The sequence below is a fragment of the Panthera pardus genome, unplaced genomic scaffold (genome assembly GCF_024362965.1).
Source record: "Panthera pardus isolate Hobbes unplaced genomic scaffold, ASM2436296v1 HiC_scaffold_27, whole genome shotgun sequence".
Taxonomy (NCBI): Eukaryota; Metazoa; Chordata; class Mammalia; order Carnivora; family Felidae; genus Panthera; species Panthera pardus.
The window spans coordinates 124,702,655-124,721,890 of record NW_026526843.1 but is presented as its reverse complement, the minus strand read 5'-3'; the positions used below and the strand labels follow the sequence as shown (position 1 = coordinate 124,721,890).

The window sequence follows — 19,236 nt, the reverse complement described above, 5'->3', positions numbered from 1 at the left end:
GCCACCAGTTTTGTAAATAAAGTTTTACTGGAACTTAGCCACGCCCACTAATGTACATACTGTCCTCATCAGTTTAAGAGTAAAACCCACCCGAAAGGCTCCTGCTGTAGATTCAATGAGACAAGGAATGTAAAACACAGAGCATTGTGCCTGCCTACTGATGCACTCTGAAAACAGTAGGTTTTTGTGAGTCGCTCTGTCCTCCCTTCTGCTGCTGCTACCAGTGTATTTCAGCAGACCATCCATCCGCCCTCCACCATCTCCTCCACTGGATTCTGTGGCCTACCTGAGGTTCTTCCCGTGAACTCCGTCCTTTCCATTAAGACCTGTGGGTGTCAGGGGACTCACCGTGAGAAGAGTTGTCTGTGAGAGAAACCCCCTGAGCCGCTTCCAGAGGTTAGCGTAGCGGATCAAGCGGGATGACGGGCAAGTCGTGAATGGCAGAGCAAAGGTAAAGCCAAGACAAGCTTTCGTGGGCAGCCCAGGCTGAAAGTGCAAGGTGGAATCCAGATGGTAAGCTGGGAGGGAGGGAGAAAAGGAGGGAGCGTGGATGCAAAAATGAACTTCACATACGTAAAGGCCCTCATTGTTACCGCACAGATACATCGGTGTTCAGGCTCAGCTGACTGTGGCTTGGCGGGATCATCTTTGCAGGTCGCACATCCGCAGTACTTCCAGATGTTTCTGGAAGCATAAGGCAAGCTGACAGCCACCTCCCCCCCCCCCCCCAGGTGGGATATGTGTGCACTCCTGGCTGCCCAAGAACAAAGGAAAGGGGAAAAACAAATGGTGAACTGATAGAGATCACCCTCCGTAGTGACTTGGGGAACAAAGGCAGACGGAAATGGCAGATAGAACTAAATTTCCTTAGAACCTGTAGCCCATTGACAAATACTTGAGGCCAGCAGAGTAAAACGTTTCTCCAGGAACTCCTTACTGTCTTAATGCTAATGCTTTGCTAGAGGGAAAAACAACCCTAGCTTGACAAAAGCTAGGCCTCCAAAATCCTGTGAGTCTCCTTTAGCATATAAAAATCTCACTGGAAACTTCCCCTGGACTTTACCTCCCGCAGCCCCATAGTATATAACTAGTCTCTCAAGGCCCCGGGGCAGCTCTTCCTGCCCGCGGGTCCTGTCCCCGTGCTTTAACAAAATCACCATTTTGCACCAAAGACGTTTTCAAGAATTCTTTCCTGGCCGTCGGCTCTGGACCCCAGGAACCCTACTATCTCCCCTAAAAGCCCCATCATTCCCACATCTTGCACACAGTTTGTTACGTCAGTTGCATTTCTTATACTAATTTCAAGTTATTTCGGGCCGTCAAAAAAACATAGTCTCCAGTCCATCCTTCTGCAAGTTTGCTCTGAGGCCCCCATCTGGCCTAGGAATCCTCATTTATTACAATTTTCTCCCCGAGGTAACTTTACCACTGACCCTCCTGGGAGCCTCACCCGTGACTACTTGGTGCCCAAATCATCAGAGCCTGCAGGTTTGCACGTGGGAAGCAGAGAGGTGGGGTATGTGCAGTTCCGGCCCAAGGCAAAAACGGAAATGCAGTGGTACTTTTGCATGGACGGGCCATGCAAACCCTCAAACCCTCAGCATCAGGGCAAGCATACAAAGGCTCTGTTGTCATTTGTATCTTTTAAAGCACACTGTCCTCCAGAAGCAGCCTCTGCTTTCCAAGAGGAAACGAAGGAGGAGATCAATGGCCCAAGAGAGCAGGATTCATGCTTTCTAAAGGGCTGACAAATGGATGTTTGGGGAGTATTTCTCTGATGTTTTCTGCTGTTTTTACAAGCGAGTGTGCAATACCCGAGAGCAGTGCAGGTTTTGACAGCGTTGGTGGTTCCAGAATTCTATCAAAGCAGCTGCCCCTGCTAATAGACTGCCAGGTCAGATCCTTTTGAAGTGCTGGCGTTTGCAGCCCTTTGTTAAAGGCTCTGTTTCCCATCTGGCAACGCAGCCGCCTGTCTGCCTACTGTGGATTCCAACAGAGAAGGCCAGTCCTAGGGCCTTCGGGGAAGAAGGCCTAGGAGCTGAGCCCAAACTTTGCCTTTAAAATAGCAAAGCTCCTGGTGGAAAGGTAGATGAGCAGCTGGGTGGGAGGGCATGTGTTTGCATTTAAGTGTTTAATAAGTGGGGGAGGGACGAATGGGCTGCATTCCCTTCGGGTGACGGGGGAAAAAACCTTAGAGAGGGGCCCATTTGTCGAGGGGAGAGATAAAGGGTGGCCGCTTGGGGTTTGCCAATGGGCCTATTAATTTATTAGATGGTAAATCTGGTAAGGGTTTTTTTGGTTTGTTTTAAAGGTTTGGTTAGTAAAAGCCATAACCTATAGGAGAGCTCTTTTATTGTCAGCCTTCTCGAGTTTGCTTTTAAACTTTACCCAGTATGTTGATGGTTATCATTAGTGCTGACACAATTTTGGAACTTTTAAGCACATAGAATAAAGCTTGATTTTCAATGTATAACGAAAAAAAAGTTATGAAATCTGAATGAACTTGGATAATTAAAAAAAAAAAAAACCAAACAATTACTTTTGAAAGCTAATTTAGAATGCCCAAACCTATATGGAAGCTGAGTAAACACGGAACACTGAACTGTAAGGTGCAAAATACGCGTGTGTAAACATGTCTCTTTAGGCTAAGCGCTTCCGTCTTTAAGATTTGACTTGCGGGGCGCCTGGGTGGCGCAGTCGGTTAAGCGTCCGACTTCAGCCAGGTCACGATCTCGCGGTCTGTGAGTTCGAGCCCCGCGTCAGGCTCTGGGCTGATGGCTCGGAGCCTGGAGCCTGTTTCTGATTCTGTGTCTCCCTCTCTCTCTGCCCCTCCCCCGTTCATGCTCTGTCTCTCTCTGTCCCAAAAATAAATAAAAAACGTTGAAAAATTAAAAAAAAAAAAAAAAAAAAAAAAAGATTTGACTTGCAACGAAACTCCTGCCGCTGGGATTGTGTCCGTTAACACCAATCGCATCAGTCCCGTTGATGATGAACGTGTTCTGGCGCCTGTAACGCATCAAAATTAGGGACGTCAGGTCCCAAATAGGAAAGAGCTGGCAAATGAGGCAGGTTTGTCTGGTAAGGTCAGTTAAGACGAGGTGGCGGCTTGGGGGAAGGCTGGGTTGCAGGGAAGAAAGCCGACCTCCGTCCCGGGCCCCGGGCGCGCCTCCTTCCCCCACCTCCTTCCCCCACCTCCGGCTCGGGCCCCAGCCTCACCCTCGTGAGACCTCGTGGCGTCCGCCGAGGGCGCGCAGCCCCCACCCCGGTCGGCGCCTTCTCCGCCAGCGCGGGCGCCGGGGCGGGGGAGGCGCGGCCCCGGGCACATGATCCCCCCGCTCGCTGCCGGCCGGGCACCTGACCCAGCGGCCCGGCGGGGTCCCGGCACACCCGAGCCGCGTCCCCGAGCACGGCCCATGGCCTCCCCACGCCTGGGGACCTTCTGCTGCCCCACGCGGGACGCCGCCACGCAGCTGGTGCTGGGCTTCCAGCCCCGGGCCTTCCACGCGCTGTGTCTGGGCGGCGGCGCGTGCCGCCTGGCGCTGGGCCTCCTGCAACTGCTGCCGGGGCGACGGCCCGCGGGCCCGGGGGCCACGTCCACGTCCCCGCCGGCCTCGGCGCGCGCCCCGGCCTCCGTCCGCATCCTGCGCGCCGCCGCCGCCTGCGACCTGCTCGGCTGCCTGGGTAAGGCGCGCGGACCTGCTCGACGCCCGGGGTGGGGGAGCCCGGCCCGCGGGTTGGGGCCTGCTCGGTGCCTGGGTGAGGCGCGCGGCCCGCGGGCTGGGACCTTCTCGGCGGCTTCAGTAAGGTGCGCCGCCCGCGGGTCCGGACCTGCTCGGTGCCCGGGTGAGCGTGCGCGGCCCGCGAGGTTGGGCAGGGTGTGTACTCGGAGCACAGAGGCGGCTCCCTCGGGACCGGACCGGACGACCGAGGGACTCAGCGAAACAAGACAGGCAGTAAAAATTATGCCCAGGGGACACTTGTTTAAAGAGAGAAAACCGTCTACAGTGTTCGTTATTGCAGGCTTACTGGGGGAAACCTCAGACGGTTGCCATTAAACAAAAATCCCAGAAAATACAACGGTTCCCTAATAACTTCTGCGAGTGAGAGACTGACAATGTTCTGTGCATCCGCAACCGTTTCCCGAACGGTTTGGCAGAATCGGGAAGAAAACTTGACGTGTCTACCTCTAATACGTATAAGTACATAATTTTTTTCAGGTTTGGGTTTTCTGCCACAGGCGGCCAAACTGCAGACCCCACACTAAATCCCACCTGTTGCCTCTTTTCTGTGGCCCGAAAGGTTTTTAACAATCAAAAGAAAAATACTTCGTGAAATGTTTCTGATAAATGTTCCATGAAATTTAAATGCCCGTGTCCTTCAGTGGTTTCATGGGAACACAGCCGCGCCCTGCCCTTGTGCGTTGTCTAGTGCTATCTTTGCCCTGCAAGGACAGAGGTGGATGATGGCAGAGAAATTGTGGCCCATAAAAGCCTAAACTCTTTTCCAAAACCATTTGTTTGCATTTTTACTTTGGGAAAATTTCTAACTTAAATCACACAGACTGTATAAGGAACCGCCTTTGGACCTATGCTCTCACTTCATCTATACCCCATCCTGATATCACCCACCACTGGATTAATTCACAGCGACGCGGGATGGAACTAGAGTGTATTGTGCTGATTGAACTAAGGTAGAGAAAGACAAGTACCACATGAACTCACTCATGTGGAATGAAAGAAACACAACAGATGAACGTAGGGGATGGGAAGGAAAAATAAAAATGGAGGCCAACTATAAGAGACTCTTAAATACAGAAAACCGAGGGTTGCTGGAGGGGAGGTGGGGGGGGGATGGGCTAGACGGGTGATGGGCATTAAGGAGGGCGCTTGCTGGGATGAGCACTGGGTGTCGTATGTGAGAGGTGAATCACTGGGTTCTCCTGAAACCGATACTATGCTATGTGTTAAGTAACTTGAATTTAAGTAAGTAAATTAAAAATTAAATATACATATTACACTAGTATTGTCGCCTGAAAATAATGATGAAAGTCAATTCTTTAACGTCCCTGGTGTATGTTCAGTTGTCTCATAAATGCTATTTTACAGTTGGTTCGTTCGAATCAGGATCCAGATGCTGCCCACATTTGGCAATTGGCTGACAGGCGCTGACCATCTTGGACATGTACTTTTGCTTAATTTTACTCGTGAACCTGAAGGCTGTCGATGGTATTGAAACATCCCTGAGGGGGTGGCAGCAGCTTTCACCCTGCCTTGAGCTGACATCAACGCAGGTGGCTGTCTCAGCGTGCTGTTCTCCAGTTCTGTGCCCTTGTGGTCACAGACCCTCAAGGACCTTGACTTCCAGTACATGCTGTATAACCTCTAGTCACTTTCTCAGACTCCAGGAGTCAGACAGGAAGCAGTACTTCCTTTCTCTTAGGGAATAAACCTATCTTGGTGCAGGCTAAATAAATCAGACATTGGTTTTTTTCCTGATTCTGCTGAAACATTTTGGAAAAGCATCTTTTTTTTTTTTTTTAAGTTTATTTACTGGGGCACCTGCATGGCTCAGTCGATTAAATGCCTGACTCTTGATTTCAGCTCAGGTTATGATCTCACAGTTTGTGAATTCGAGCCGAGCCCCTCATTGGGGTCTGCACTGACAATGTGGATCCTGCTTGGGATTCTCTCCCTTCTTCCCTCTGCCCCTCAAAACCACGCATGAGTGCACACTTGCATATTCTCCCTCTCTCTCTCTCTCTCTCTCTCTCTCTCAATAAATAAATACTAAAAAAATTAAGTAATTTCTATACCCCATATGGACTTGTACCCATGACCCTGAGATAGAGTCGCACACTCTTCTGACTGAGCAAGCCTGATGCCTCTGGAAAAGCATCTTAACAGCAATTTAGTTTCTATAACTTGGATATCTAGAAATAAAGATGCACGCAGATATCTTTTGAGGATCAGTGAAATAATATTTGCATATATGCTTGTTTTTGGAAGGGAGTTGTGTGATATTGACAAATGAGCAGAAGCAGAATTCGGGGCAAGGCTTGGTGACGGACACATCACTGAAAAATACTTATGATGCCTACCTCATAGGGCAGAGGTTTTTTTTTTTTTTTTTCCGGTTTTATTGAGATACAGTTGACATAGAGCACCGTAAGAGTTTAAGATAGCAGAATGACTTGACATACTCATATTGTGAAATGTTTATCACAATAAGTTGACATTCATCAGCTGATATCGCTACAAAAATACATTGGGCATTTATTGAGCTCAGAGGAATGCTATGTGCCGTAAATGGTAAGCATTCTATGGAAGAAAAGCATTATTTTTGTGAGCAGTGCTTGATAACGAGAAGGTGTATCTTAAACGTCTCAGTGTGCATAGTTCCTCTTTAGTGATGTATTACATGGTGTTCGTATAGTAGTGTGTTATGTAATACAAATTTCATATTGTATATAATGTACGTTTGGTAGTGTATCACACTATATTTAGATTGTATACAATTTAAATACACAGATTGTATTTGGTGACGTATTATGCAGCATATAGTTGGTAGTATAGTATGCAACGTAAGTTTGGCAGTGTATTACGTAGAATAGATTTAGTATGTTATGTATTGTATACTTAGTCATCTATTACATAGTATATTAGTGTACATGAGCACATAGCACAAAACTTCGTAGTGTTTACAATTACTTTTTAGCATTGTATTCCATAGTATATTATTATTTTTTAAGTTTATTTATTTTGAGAGAGAGACGGAGCAGGGGAGGGCAGAGAGAGAGAGAGGGAGAGGGAAAGAATCCCAAACAGGGTCTGCACTGGGAGTGCAGAGCCTGATGCAGGGATCAAACCCATGACCTGTGAGATCATGACCTGAGCCAAAGTCAAGAGTCAGACCCTTAACCAACTAAGCCACCCAGGCACCCCTACGGAGTATGTTATTAGAGCATATCACATTTCTTAACAAAAAACCTTAATATATACCTTAAAGCATGTATACTATTTTGAGGAGAATTAGGTATTTGGGTTTAATAGCAAGGAAAACTTACAAATCATAAACGTCAAGAGCAAATTATTGAGGAGAGCTAATTTGTGAGAATCTTAATCGCATTATTTACTTATATAATTTTTTAAATGTTTATTTCTTTTGATGGAGAGACAGAATCCCAAGCGGGCTCCGTGCCATCAGCACAGAGCCCGATGCAGGGCTCCAACCCCCAAACCATGAGATCACGACCCGGGCCAATACCAAGAGTCAGATGCTCAACCAGCTGCGTCACCCAGGCGCCCCTGTTTTTTATTTTTACTTTTTAAATGTTTATTTTTGAGAGAAGTGCTCATGGAGGAGGAGCGGGGGGGGGGGTGGACAGAGGGTCTGAAGCAGGCTGGGCACTGACAGCAGAGAGCCCGATGCGGGGCTCAAACTCACAAACCTCAAGATCATGACCTGAGCTGAAGTCAGAGGCTTGACTGACTGAGCCACCCACGCCCTAAATACATTTTTTAAAGAATGAAAGAATTATCTTTTTACATTTCAGAATCGTGCTGTTTCGGTCATTTCTTTAAATGTCAGGAATGGTTAATATGTGGGTATTAAAAATATAGCCAAGAAATACCGATTGTTCACATAATTGCTTCTTCATACCAAGTAAGCAAACAACTACATTAGGCATATGATTGTGGCTAATGGTGGTTCAAGTTGAAATCAAAATTCCTGGGATTGCTTTGTGACCGAAATAATTATTCCTAGATCTTATTCTCTGTCTCTGTACACACACCGATGTGTGTGTTTCTTTCCTCCCTCGTTTCTCTCTCTCTCTCTCTCTCTCTCTCTCTCTCTTTCCATCCACCATCTACTTACTCTTAACAGAGCAGCAAGTTGGCTTTAGATCCGAATTAGGACCATTACAAAGGACAGTAGCTCACCCTTAGCCACAGTTTTGCTTTCCGCGGTTCTGGTTCCCCACGGTCCGTTCTGGTCCGGAAGCGGTTGGTCTTCTGCCCTGTCAGAAGGTCAGTATAGCCCAACACCACATCACGGTGCCTGCATGGTTCACCTCGCTACATCTCACGTCCTCACGAGAAGAAGAGTGAGTACAGTAAGGTGTTTAGAGACCACGTTCACGTGACTTCCATTACAGCGTATTAGCGTTGTTTACTAGTCGTTAGTCTCTTACTGTGCCTAATTTATAAAGCAGGCCGTATCGTTGGCATGTACGTAAAGGACAAAACGTGGTCCATCTGGGATTCGGTACAATGTGCAGTTTCGGCATCAAATGCGGGGCCTGGAATGCATCTCCCGCGGGATGACTGTGTCCTCTTACTCGGTTTTAGGGATCGTCTTCCGGTCTGCGGTGTGGTTGGGATTCCCCGATTTCGTCAAGGACATCTCAGACGTGAATGGGACGGACCTTTGGCCTGCTGCGTACTGCGTGGGGACCGCAGTAAGTCCACCCGCTTGTGTTGGTAACCCTTTCTTCCCACTGTGGTCCTGTGACACTCTGTTCCTCCAAGTGTGGTCTCAGCCCACTGGAGTTTGTTCGAAATGCAAGTTCTCAAGGGCGCCTGGGTCATTTAAGCATCCAGCTTGGGCTCAGGTCATGATCTCGCGGTTCGTGGGTTCGAGCCCTGCATCGGGCTCTGTGCTGACAGCTCGGAGCCTGGAGCCTGCTTTGGATTATGTCTTCCTCTCTCTGCTCCTCTCCTGCTCATGCTTTGTCTCTCTCTCAAATAAATAAACATTAAAAAAAAAAAAAAGAAATGCAAATTCTCAGAACCTTGGTGTGGGGTCTGTTGTGATGTTACACCCCCCTGCAGGGACTTCTGACTGACACTTAAATTTGAGGACCACTGCGCTAGTATGGTTCCCCCCCTGCCCCCCACCGTATGTGAGCCCACATATACAGTCCTTACCTAAGGTGGAGCTGCAGTGAAAACCAGCTGGCCAAAAAGGGAAAAGAAAGGACAATGAAAGTTGTTGATTTATGGGATATATATTGTGCTTAATGAAATACATATTTGTGCATTCACTTTTTAAGTTTATTTATTGAGAGAGCGGGGGAGGAGCAGAGAGAGAGGGAGACAGAGAACCCAAGCAGGCTCCGCACTGTCAACGCAGAGCCCGACGCGGGACTTGAACCCCGGAACCGTGAGGAATCAAGAGTCGGCCGCTTAACCCACCGAGCCACCAGGCGCCCCGGAATATATTATTTCCATCTGTGTATCTCTGTTGCTCTGTGCACCGAGCTGTAGCAGAATCGTCAGCCTCTCTCCTTGTGACCGTCGCTGCTTCCCGGCTGCAGAGGGGAGCGCGGTCTCCGCCCGCACCAGAGGCTGGTCAATGTCCCGCTGCCTCTAGCAGACCGGCCCCTTCCTTCCCCTCTGCTCAGAAGACCTTTCCTGCCCACACTCCTTCGTTCTCGTTCAGAGGCACTGTCAGCCCTCACGCCGGGGAAGGCTGCGCATCTGAGGCCTTTACGTCCCGTGCCGACAAGTGTACCCGGCCAGCGGGCTTGCTAGTCTGGCGCCGCTGGGCGGACAGAGCACGGAGGCACACGCCGCCCTGGGCCACGCCCCAGCCTTGGTTTCCCAGACCGTCCACGTGTCTCCGGAGGGCTTTCATGTGCTGCTTCCTGACGTCAGAGGAAACCGGCATCTGCCCTCTCCTTTCATGGATGGGGACAATCCGGGGCCTGTTTCCAGGAGCTTTGATGCCAGGCTCTTCCTGACTACAGATATGGATCCAGGTGTTGTACGGTGCCTGCTTCTGGTGGCTGTTTTGCTACGCGGTCGACGCCTATCTGGTGATCCGGAGATCGGCAGGACAGAGGTATGTACAAGAAACGAGAGCTTTCTGCCCAATTTCTGTTGTATGAAGAGGGGTCGGGGGTACCATTGAGGGCTGCAAAGTAGTTTTCAGTATGGCGGACCCAGCCAGAATGTCAGCCGGCCCCTTGAGGATTGTGTCTGGCAGCTATTTCTTAAGTTTATTTAGAGAGCACAAGAGCGAGCAGGGGAGGGGCACAGAGAGAGGGGGAGAGAACATCCCCAGCAGGCCGTGTGCTGTTGTCGGTGCAGAGCCCCACACAGGGCTTGACCTCCTGAGCCGTGAGATCACGATCGGAGCCGAAATCAAGAGTCAGACGCTTAACCAACTGAGCCCCCCAGGCGCCCCTCCGGCAGCTGTTTTTATAAAAAGCTGAAGGCAGATTCAAAACGAGGATTTTAAACCATGACAGCAGGTAATCTATAAATTAAATATTTGCAACTGGACACATACTAACAGAATTGGCATGAATATAAACAGATTTTGACTGTATCTAGAGATTGGAGAAGATTCTTTGAAGTGTGTGTTCACACTTTAGGCCAAATACGGAAGCCGAACATTGGAGCTCCCGGTGGCTACCTGGTGAGAGTCCACGGTGGGTCCCATCTGTATAGGGGTCACTCACCGTGGCACCGTTGGCAAGTTTCTTAACGTGTCTGACTTCTGTTTTCCCACGTGTAGGATAGTAGCAACCGCATCAGGTCACAGGAGAGTCCATGTGGTGCTCTGTGAATGGTTGAGGAAAGTGCCTGGCACATAGTAGGCTGTCGGGCGCTGTGCCCTGTGACGGCAGCTGGGGTGAGCATGTGTGTTGGGGGAACAGAGCACCTGAGTGACAAGGGGAAGCTGGATGGCAGCATGGGACGAGTGCTCGGGTCTTCTGACGCTTCATCCAGGAAGCATGTGCCCCCCTACTTTTGCTTGGTTTTTTTTGAACTTTATTGAAGTAATCTCTGCACCTAAGGTGAGGCTTGAACTCACAACCCTGAGATCAAGAGCCACATGCTCTTCTGACTGAGCCAGCCAGGTGCCCCATGCTCTTGTTTTGTTTTGTTTTGTTTTAAACAGTTTTATAAAGTTCACCCATTTAAGTGTATAAAATCCAAAATCCATTGTTTTTTTTAGTATATTCACAGAATCATGCAACCATCGCACCAACTAGTTTTAGGACATTTTAATCCTCACCTCCCCCCAATCTCTTTACCAGTGATTAATCCCAAACCCCCTTCCTGCCCCCACCAGGCCCCTGTCTCTAGGTTTGCCTGTTCTGGGTATTGCTTGTAAGCACATTCATTCCATATGTGACATTTTGTGTCTGGTTTCTTCGTGTTTTTTAATATATGTTTATTTTTGAGAGGGAGACAGAGAATCTGAAGCAGACTCCATGTTATCACTGCAAAGCCTGACATGGGACTTGAACCCACGACCCGTGAGATCATGATGTGAGCCGAAGTCGGAAGCTCAACCGACTGAGCCACCCAGGGTGCCCCTTGTGTCTGGCTTCTTAAACTTAGCAAGACGTTTTCAAGCTTTACCCGTGTCGCAGTGGTGTTAGCATTTTATTCCTGTTCCTTGCTGAATAGTATTCGGACTTAGTGGATGTGCTACATTTTATCCATTTATCGGTTGATGGACGTGTGGGTTGTTTGCATCATTTTGGCTGTAAGGAATACTCCAGCGACCGCTGGTATGCAGATGTTTGTGTGGACGTGCTAGTTCATCATGTACTCAGGGGCTTTGTACCCTGGGTCACATCGTAATTCTCTAACCTTGCTAAGAAAACTGCTAAAATGCTTTCCAACCTGGCTGGTTGCACCATTTTATATTGTCGGCAGCAACGTATAATGGTTCCAGTTTCTCACATCCTTGCTAATACTTGTTTCTTTTCCATGTATTACTTTGGCTTTAAAATTTAGCCATGTTAGTGTGTGTGTGTGTTGAGATGGTATCTTCCCTGGTGGCTGGTGATGTTGAGCATCTTGTCACATGTTTAGTTGCCATTTGTATGCTTTTTTTGGAGAAATATCTGTTCAGTTCCTTCAACCATTTAATTGGTCTTTGTTAGTTGTAAGAGTTCTTCATATAGATTCTAGATACAAGTACCTTATTAGACACAGGATTTACAAATATCTTCTGTTCATTGGGTTGTCTTTTACTTGATGGCATTTTTTTTAAATTTTTAAAAAATGTTTGTTTATTTTTTGAGAGAGTGTGAGAGAGACAGTGTGAGCAGGGGAGAGGCAGAGAAAGAGGGAGACACAGAATCCAAAACAGGCTGCGGTCTCTGAGCTGTCAGCACAGAGCCCCATGCGGGGGCTCGAACCCACGAACCGTGAGATCATGACCTGAGCCGAAGTTGGGTGCTCAGTCCGACCGACCCACCCAGGCGCCCCAAGATTACTGTAATTTCTGAGGTGCCCTTTTCCCAAAGGTATTTGAAACCTGTCCCCCCAAAAATATCTGAAGAGTGATCTCTGTGGTTGGTTGCACACAGTTGTTAACCGCAAAGAGAGTTACGAATTGCGTTACTTCTAGGTTAACCAGAAGGAGGAGGATCCTTTATCTGGAATATTTTGTATGAGTTCTTGCATCAAACTTGGGAACCAAAAAAGAGTTTTATGGTTTGAACACTTCAATTTAGGTCTCATCCATTTTATTTTATGTTTTTAAGGTTTATTTATTTTGAGAGGGGGGCGGGGCAGAGAATGCAAAGCAGGCTCCATGCTGTCAGCACGGGAGCCCAGCATGGGGCTCCGACTGTCAAACTGTGCGATCATGACCTGAGCTGAAATCAAGAGACACCTGACTGAGCCGCCCAGGTGCCCAGGTCTCTGATCCATTTTCAAGATTCGAGATTTAATCTCTACACCCAACATGGGGCTTAAACTCACAACCCCAAGGTCAACAGTTGCTTGCTGCACTGACTGAGCCAGCCAGGGGCCCCTGAATAAATTCACTTTAGAAGCCAAAATTAGTAAACAGAAATCACATTCAGGCTGTAGAACACACTGGGAAACTTAAGTAGATTCTTGCTCTAAAATTGTTGATATTCCTTATGTATCATCATCAGTAACTTTGGTGTCTCTGGCCTGAAGTTTAGTGTTTATTTGTGTGCTTGTTCCTTCTACCTTTTTACTTTCAGTCCTAGGCTTTTATACATGTGTACAGAACCTAGATATTCTTGGTTTTGAAAATTCTCTAGGGAAGAGAGTTAAGGTCAAGGGCAGCCAACCAGGTATATCAATGAGGATTAGTTTTGGCTACATAGAATACATAAAATAACTTTAAGTTTTCTTTCATGCCAAAGGAGGCCAGAGGTAGGCAATCCCAGGCCCTTATAATGGACATCAGGGACCCATGCTTCTTCTGTCTCTTGCTGCGTCATCCTATTGTGTGACTTTCATCTTCAAGCCGTCATGGCCCAAAATAGCTCCTGGAGCTCCAGCCATCACATCTGCATTCCAGGCCACAGGAAAGAGGAAGGGGCAATGCATAAGGGGCCTGTTTTCTCCTGAGCCATTTCCCTTTAAGCAGCCTCCCTGGGGATTTTACACAACTATTCCTTTTTTGGAATGGACAGAATTTAGTTTCATGGTCACAGCTGCAAGATGAGGTTGGATTGGAAACATAGTCTGTTAGGCAAGCATGCTGCTATTTGGCATGCCATCAAGGTTATTTTACCAAGGAAAAAGGGGAAATGGCTTTGGGTAGGCAACTAGCAGCAATGAGAAGTGTTTGACCCGGAGGCCAGTGCAAATAAGTGTGACACCTTTCTCACTCAGTTTTGGAAGGATTGGAGTTAGGGCACAACAAGAGGTGTCACAGCCAGCCAGCTGTGGAGATAAGAGGAGCCTTGGAGCACCTCCAGGAAGCTGGTTCTGTTGCAGGAGGAGGCATTGCTTCACCCCCACCCCCACCCACGGATGACTGTGGTCCGACAGGGCAGCCCAAGAGCTCTCTGGAGCGAGAAGACAGGCAGAGCCCTGAGAAACCAGGACAGGCCGTCAGGAAGCCCTCCTCATAGCCAGCAGAGTGTTTGCAACTCATTTTGGAGCACAGCGTGAGAACAGGCAGGATGCAGGGGGGGGGGGTGGTTCACACTTCTGAGGATGCTGGCAGGGCCTAGCATCCGAGGACCGGCCGATTGTGCGGGAGGCAAACAGCTAAAGATGTGAAACATTCGGATGCAAGGACAGGAGCAAGCGCAGGGGTCCGGGACTAGGAAGACTGTTGAGAGTGAAGCGGCTCTGCCATCAAAGAGGAGCAGGGATCACAGCAGAGCAGTAAGACAGGCGCTCTGTAGCCACAGAGACCCAGCCCCTGCCTCGTCATGGCAGAAGCCCTGCTTCCTGGTGTGAGGGCTCCAAGGGGCCAGAGCTGTGGGTGTGGCTCCTCTGTTAAGAGCCAGCTTGCTTCCAGAGCCCAGGGTGCGGTCGATACCTCGGTTAAGACACTGAAGCCTCCCAGGAGGGTCCCGAGGAATTCCAGGGCAGGGGGCCAGGCTTTGCAGGTATGGCTGGATTAAAGTCTGTATTCCCTTCTAGATCCTTCCAGTCCTTAGCTATTTTCTTTGGCACAGGAGAATCTTTTTTTTTTTTTTTTTTTTAATCCTAATCCTAAGAAATGTCATGAAGACAGATTTAGAGTTAAAATGTCAACTCCTGTGGCTCCAGGTGTGGGATGTACAGGTTTTAAACAACAGCAGAAGTTGCTTGAGATTGTGGGAAAAGCCCTAAATCGAAGTCCCGACTTGCTCTGTGAATAGGAGTGTGGGGGAAAGGGGGTCCGGGGAGGGCCCTCGCGTGCCTGGACATAAAAACGGTCTAGTGGTCACATAAAGAGATGAGCATGTTCAGCCACCGGCTGCTCTTGATTGTGGATGCATTGGACTTGAGACTCATGACCTGGTGTGGGTTTGGGGTCACATCGGTTATTAAAGTGGCGGCTGCCTGAGCAGCCGGGCCCAGTCTGACTCCCTCCCTGCTTGGCCATCTGGGGCCAGAGCACCGCTGAGTAGTAGTCTGTGGCCACCCCCAGGCCTGCACTCGCCTGGCCCGCTCCCTCCCATCTCTGCGGACAACACCCCTGGACAACACCCCTGGCTCCCTCGGCCCAAGGTCAGGTTCTGGAATGCGGAGCTCCTGCTCTATTCAACAACCCAGGCCTTTGCAGAAAGCTGCTCCTTTCATTTCTTTCTTTGATGCAGAGCCTCTGACTTCTGGACGGGACACACCCCATCAGCTCCCAAACCCAGAGAGGTAGGGGCAGGGCTGCTCCAGAACCGGTTCTAACGTGAGAGGCACAGCATGCTGGGGTCCTTTCCTTGTGGCCTTCCGGAGAACTGGCTGCGAAAAGTTGCTTCTTCCTGCAGCTCGTTGCCGTGTGCCGTCCCTTGTCTGCTTGTGGAAGGGCCCCCTTGCACTCGGATCCCTGACCGTTCCCTTGCCTACACAGCTGGTTTTCAGAGTTAAAATCCCAGTGGGTTGGGGGGTGGCACTATTTGCCGGGAGCCTGGTACAGTCACGGGTGACGGTGACCGCATTCGACGGAGCCGTGGGCCCCCGTCCCGTGGCACAGAAGAGGCCGGTTAAATGCTCTTTAACAGATGGCTATGCATCTGCACAGCCCTCTCCCAGACCCCATCTTCCAGACCCCATCTGCAGGGCTGACTGAGTCCCTGGGGGAAAGGGAGGGGCATGTGGGAGGACAAAGACAGAGGGTAGAGATGGTCCAGGAATGTTAAGCATGCAGGGAATGGTGGGGTGTGGGGGTGGGAGGCGAGAAAGGAGAGCTCCCCGCTCTCCCGGAACATGGAACGAACCCACATTTCTTCAGAGACCTTGGTTTGCACTTAGCACTAAGACCCGTGAGTTCTAGGTACAGATGCACCTTTGGGAATGTGTGGGGATAGGAACTCCTTGCTTATTGGGTGAGCTGGGTACTTAGGAGGACTGATGAGGTTCCAGTGCCTTGTTCTTGTCAAGCTTGAAAGACTCCTGTTAAGTGAAAGAAGCCAGACACAGAGGGCCATGTATTGTGTGCCACCATTTACACGGATTGTGCACAGTGGGAGAAGCCAAAGAGAAACACAGGAGGCGGGTGGTTGCTGGGACTGGGGGCGGGAGGAACTGGGACTGCCTGCGGGCACGTCCTTCTGGGGCCGTAGCTGTTTCAGAACTGGGGAGAGGAGGCCGTTGCATAATGTGAAGTTGCCCAAGGCAACAGAGCGGCTCTGCTTGAACCTGGTTACTTTTATGTTCTGTGAATTTCATCTCAATTACAAAAGGAAAACTCAGAGGTAGAATGGGGCGGGTCTTTACCAAGGGTTTGCTCAGTGTAAGTTTTCCTGATGGTTGGGGGGCCCCAGGAGTTGGTCTGGTACTTTGTGTGGCTGGGCATCTCGTAGCTCGTCTCAGGCCAGGCCCCGCCCCCCTGATTCTGCTTCTCTCCTAGCACCATCCTGCTTTACCACATCATGGCCTGGGGCCTGGCCGTCCTGCTGTGCGTGGAGGGAGTGGTCATGCTCTACTACCCGTCTGTGTCCAGGTAAGCGGGGACTCCCTGCTCCCTGACTCATCGTTCTCTGGCGACAAATACACAGGCCCTGACGCAGAGTGGGCACCTTGCAGGTCAGGCCATTGTTCACAGACCTGCCCAGACCCGCCCTGGGGCGCTCGCTACAGTACTTGTTCCCTGGAGTTTGTTTCCCCGCCTCAGCCTCTCACATTTGTGTAGGTGCCCGTGGGTGCAAGTATGTGCACCCAGCTTGAGGTGCGTCCTCACGTCAGGGTGTGCACCCAGCGTTAGGTGTGTTCCTCTCCACATCGATGGGGCTTCCTCATGCACACCCTTTAGTTGTTATGCTTCAGGCCAGCTTCATCTGGATGAGCAGGGGAGTTTAACATCCTAAGGATGAATTCGAAATGGCTTGGAGAAACCCAAAGATTGCTCTTAGAAGAGCTGGATCTAAGCGTCAGCTTGCTTCACTTTGCCACTTCTCTTCCAGCTGTATTCCCGCTATCCTGAACACAGATCCAGGGAAACAGATAATCTGACATTGTCTTAGGTATTTCTTCAACGTCCTCAAAAATCTCCTCAGTGCAGTCAGTCTTCTGTAAGGGCTCACGGTCCCTCCAAGGATGTGTGCTCTAGCTTCCAATGGAAAACTGCAACAGGTGGGGACATGGTCTCTGTCTGGGATCTTAGGGCAGTGTAGACAAGGATCGCAGCCCAGCCTGAGGACAAATCTGGTCCTCTGCTTGTTTTTATAAATAAAGTTTTATTGGAACACAGTCATGCCCTTTGTTTATGCATGGTTTATGGCTGCTTTCACACTGCAGTGTCAGAGTAGTTTTGACAGAGAATGGGTGGCCCATGGAGCATGAAATACTTACGGTAAAAGTTCCCTTACAGAAAACGTTTGCTGACTCGTGGTTGGACAATTTCTCCCCCTTTTTTGACTGCTTGTAGCTACTCGGATGTCTCCAAGTTGGTGTTGCCTTCTCGATGGCGGATACTCCCAAAGTCTGTGTAGATGCATCCATACAGCTGCTCTGAGGAACTTTACGAGGACAAGTACGGTGTCCGTGGCTGTTATAGTGGGGTGCGCTTAATGGTTAATAGTGGAAAGGGAGCTTTCATCACTCCCGCGAGCTTCATCCGTGGGCTCCTGGAGCCTCCTGGGAAGGTTGCATCTGAGCATGAGGGAGCCATCGCTGCGGGGCTCACTCCCAGGTGCCCCCTTGGTCCTTAGGAGGCTGCTCCTGGGCCTGTGCAAACTGCTATCCCCACTCACTCAATCATCGCTTACTTTTGTCTTTTGGTCAGAGTCATGGCTTTTCTTTTTTTCTTTTTTTTTTTTTCTTTAGCACCTTATTTTATTTTTTGAGAGACAGAGCATGACCAGGGCAGAGAGAGGGAGACACAGAATCCAAAGCAGGCTCCAGGCTCCAGGCTCCGAGCTGCCAGCACAGAGCCTGATACGGGACTGGAACCCACAACAGTGAGATCATAACCTGAGCTGAAGTCAGATGCTCAACCGAGTGAGCCACCCAGGCGCCCCAAATCATGGCTTTTCTGCTGCTTGATTCTCTTTGTCCCCTCAAGCCTTTCCAGACCACATTTGAACCTGCACAGCTGAAAATGAAAACTTCCATTAAAAGGAAGGTAGCCTTGTGAGATGGTGTTGTCTTCCTTCTCATGGCGAGAAAAGGTGGCCTCGCGTTTTTCCCACCCAAGTTGTTTTGCATTCGGTCATTTTCCCCTTCTGGGCTGGACCACTCCAGGCATGTTAGAACAAGAGTGCGTGTGTGCATTTTTATCGTTCTGCCTTCTGTGGCCACAGAGGCTGTTCCCTCATCTGCTTTTGCACCTCCTACCTGGGTTGGGCCTGAGCAGTCCTCTCTCCCCTTTGCCTTTGATTCTCTCTTCCTCGTTGCTCTCTGACGTTATGCGTGTCTTCGCTCCTAGCTCCCACGTGGGTAAGCCGTGCCTGTGTGGCACTCTCCTACCCCACCTGCTGACTGACAATTCCCGTGATCCTTCAGTAGAAGTTCTGGTCCTTCCCCTGAAAAGCACCTCTGCTGTGATGGTTCTGCACAAGCATGGCAACACATTTGCCTTGGAATATGAGGGCTGGGAATTTGGAGGCGCTAAAGGGGACAGACTGGATCTTATTCACAGGACTGGCCTTTTTTTTTATTGACTTATCATTTACATATCACACCCAGTGCTCATCCCAACAAGTGCCCTCCTTAATGCCCATCACCCATTTTCCCCACCCCCATCAACCCTCCGTTTGTTCTCTGTATTTAAGAGTCTCTTATGGTTTGCCTCCCTCTCTGTTATGTTATTTTTCCTTCCGTTCTCTATGTTCGTCTGTTGAGTTTCTCAGATTCCACATATGAGTGAAAACATGTGATATCTTTTTCTGACTTATTTTGCTTCGCATAATACACTCTAGTTCCACTCACTTTGTTGCAAATGGCGAGATTTCATTCTTTTTCATTGCCGAGTAGTATTCCATTGTATGTATATCACATCTTCTTTACCCATTCGACAGTTGATGGACGTTTGGGCTCTTTACATAATTTGGGTATTGTGGATAGCAGCCCTATAAACATGGGGGTGCACGTGCCCCTTCGAATCAGCACTTATGTATCCTTTGGATAAATTCCTAGTAGTGCAATTTCTGGGTCGTAGGGTAGCTCGGTTTTTAATTTTTTGAGGAACCTCCACAGTGTTTTCCACAGTGGCTGCACCAGTTTGCATTCCCATTTGTGTCTTTTTCTCCTTGAAGAGACCCAGTGGGGGGACTCCCCTTTTCGAGTGTCCTTTCCTATCTTTCCTTTTGTTAGCAGTGACCTTTAAAATCTCTCCCCCGTGGAATGCCCTAGA

General features: G+C 49.3%; 1 protein-coding gene across 1 annotated transcript in view; it reads left to right on the top strand.

Annotated features, from left to right (window-relative positions):
* The first annotated feature begins 3,187 nt into the window (after positions 1-3,187).
* Positions 3,188-19,236, top strand: part of GPR143 (G protein-coupled receptor 143) — an 83,359-nt gene continuing 67,310 nt past the window's right edge. The window contains exons 1-3 of the mRNA XM_053891897.1: positions 3,188-3,681; positions 8,349-8,458; positions 9,749-9,843. Of these exons, the coding sequence (XP_053747872.1) occupies positions 3,324-3,681; positions 8,349-8,458; positions 9,749-9,843 (563 nt within the window). The 5' untranslated portion in view covers positions 3,188-3,323. The remainder of the gene's footprint in view (positions 3,682-8,348; positions 8,459-9,748; positions 9,844-19,236) is intronic.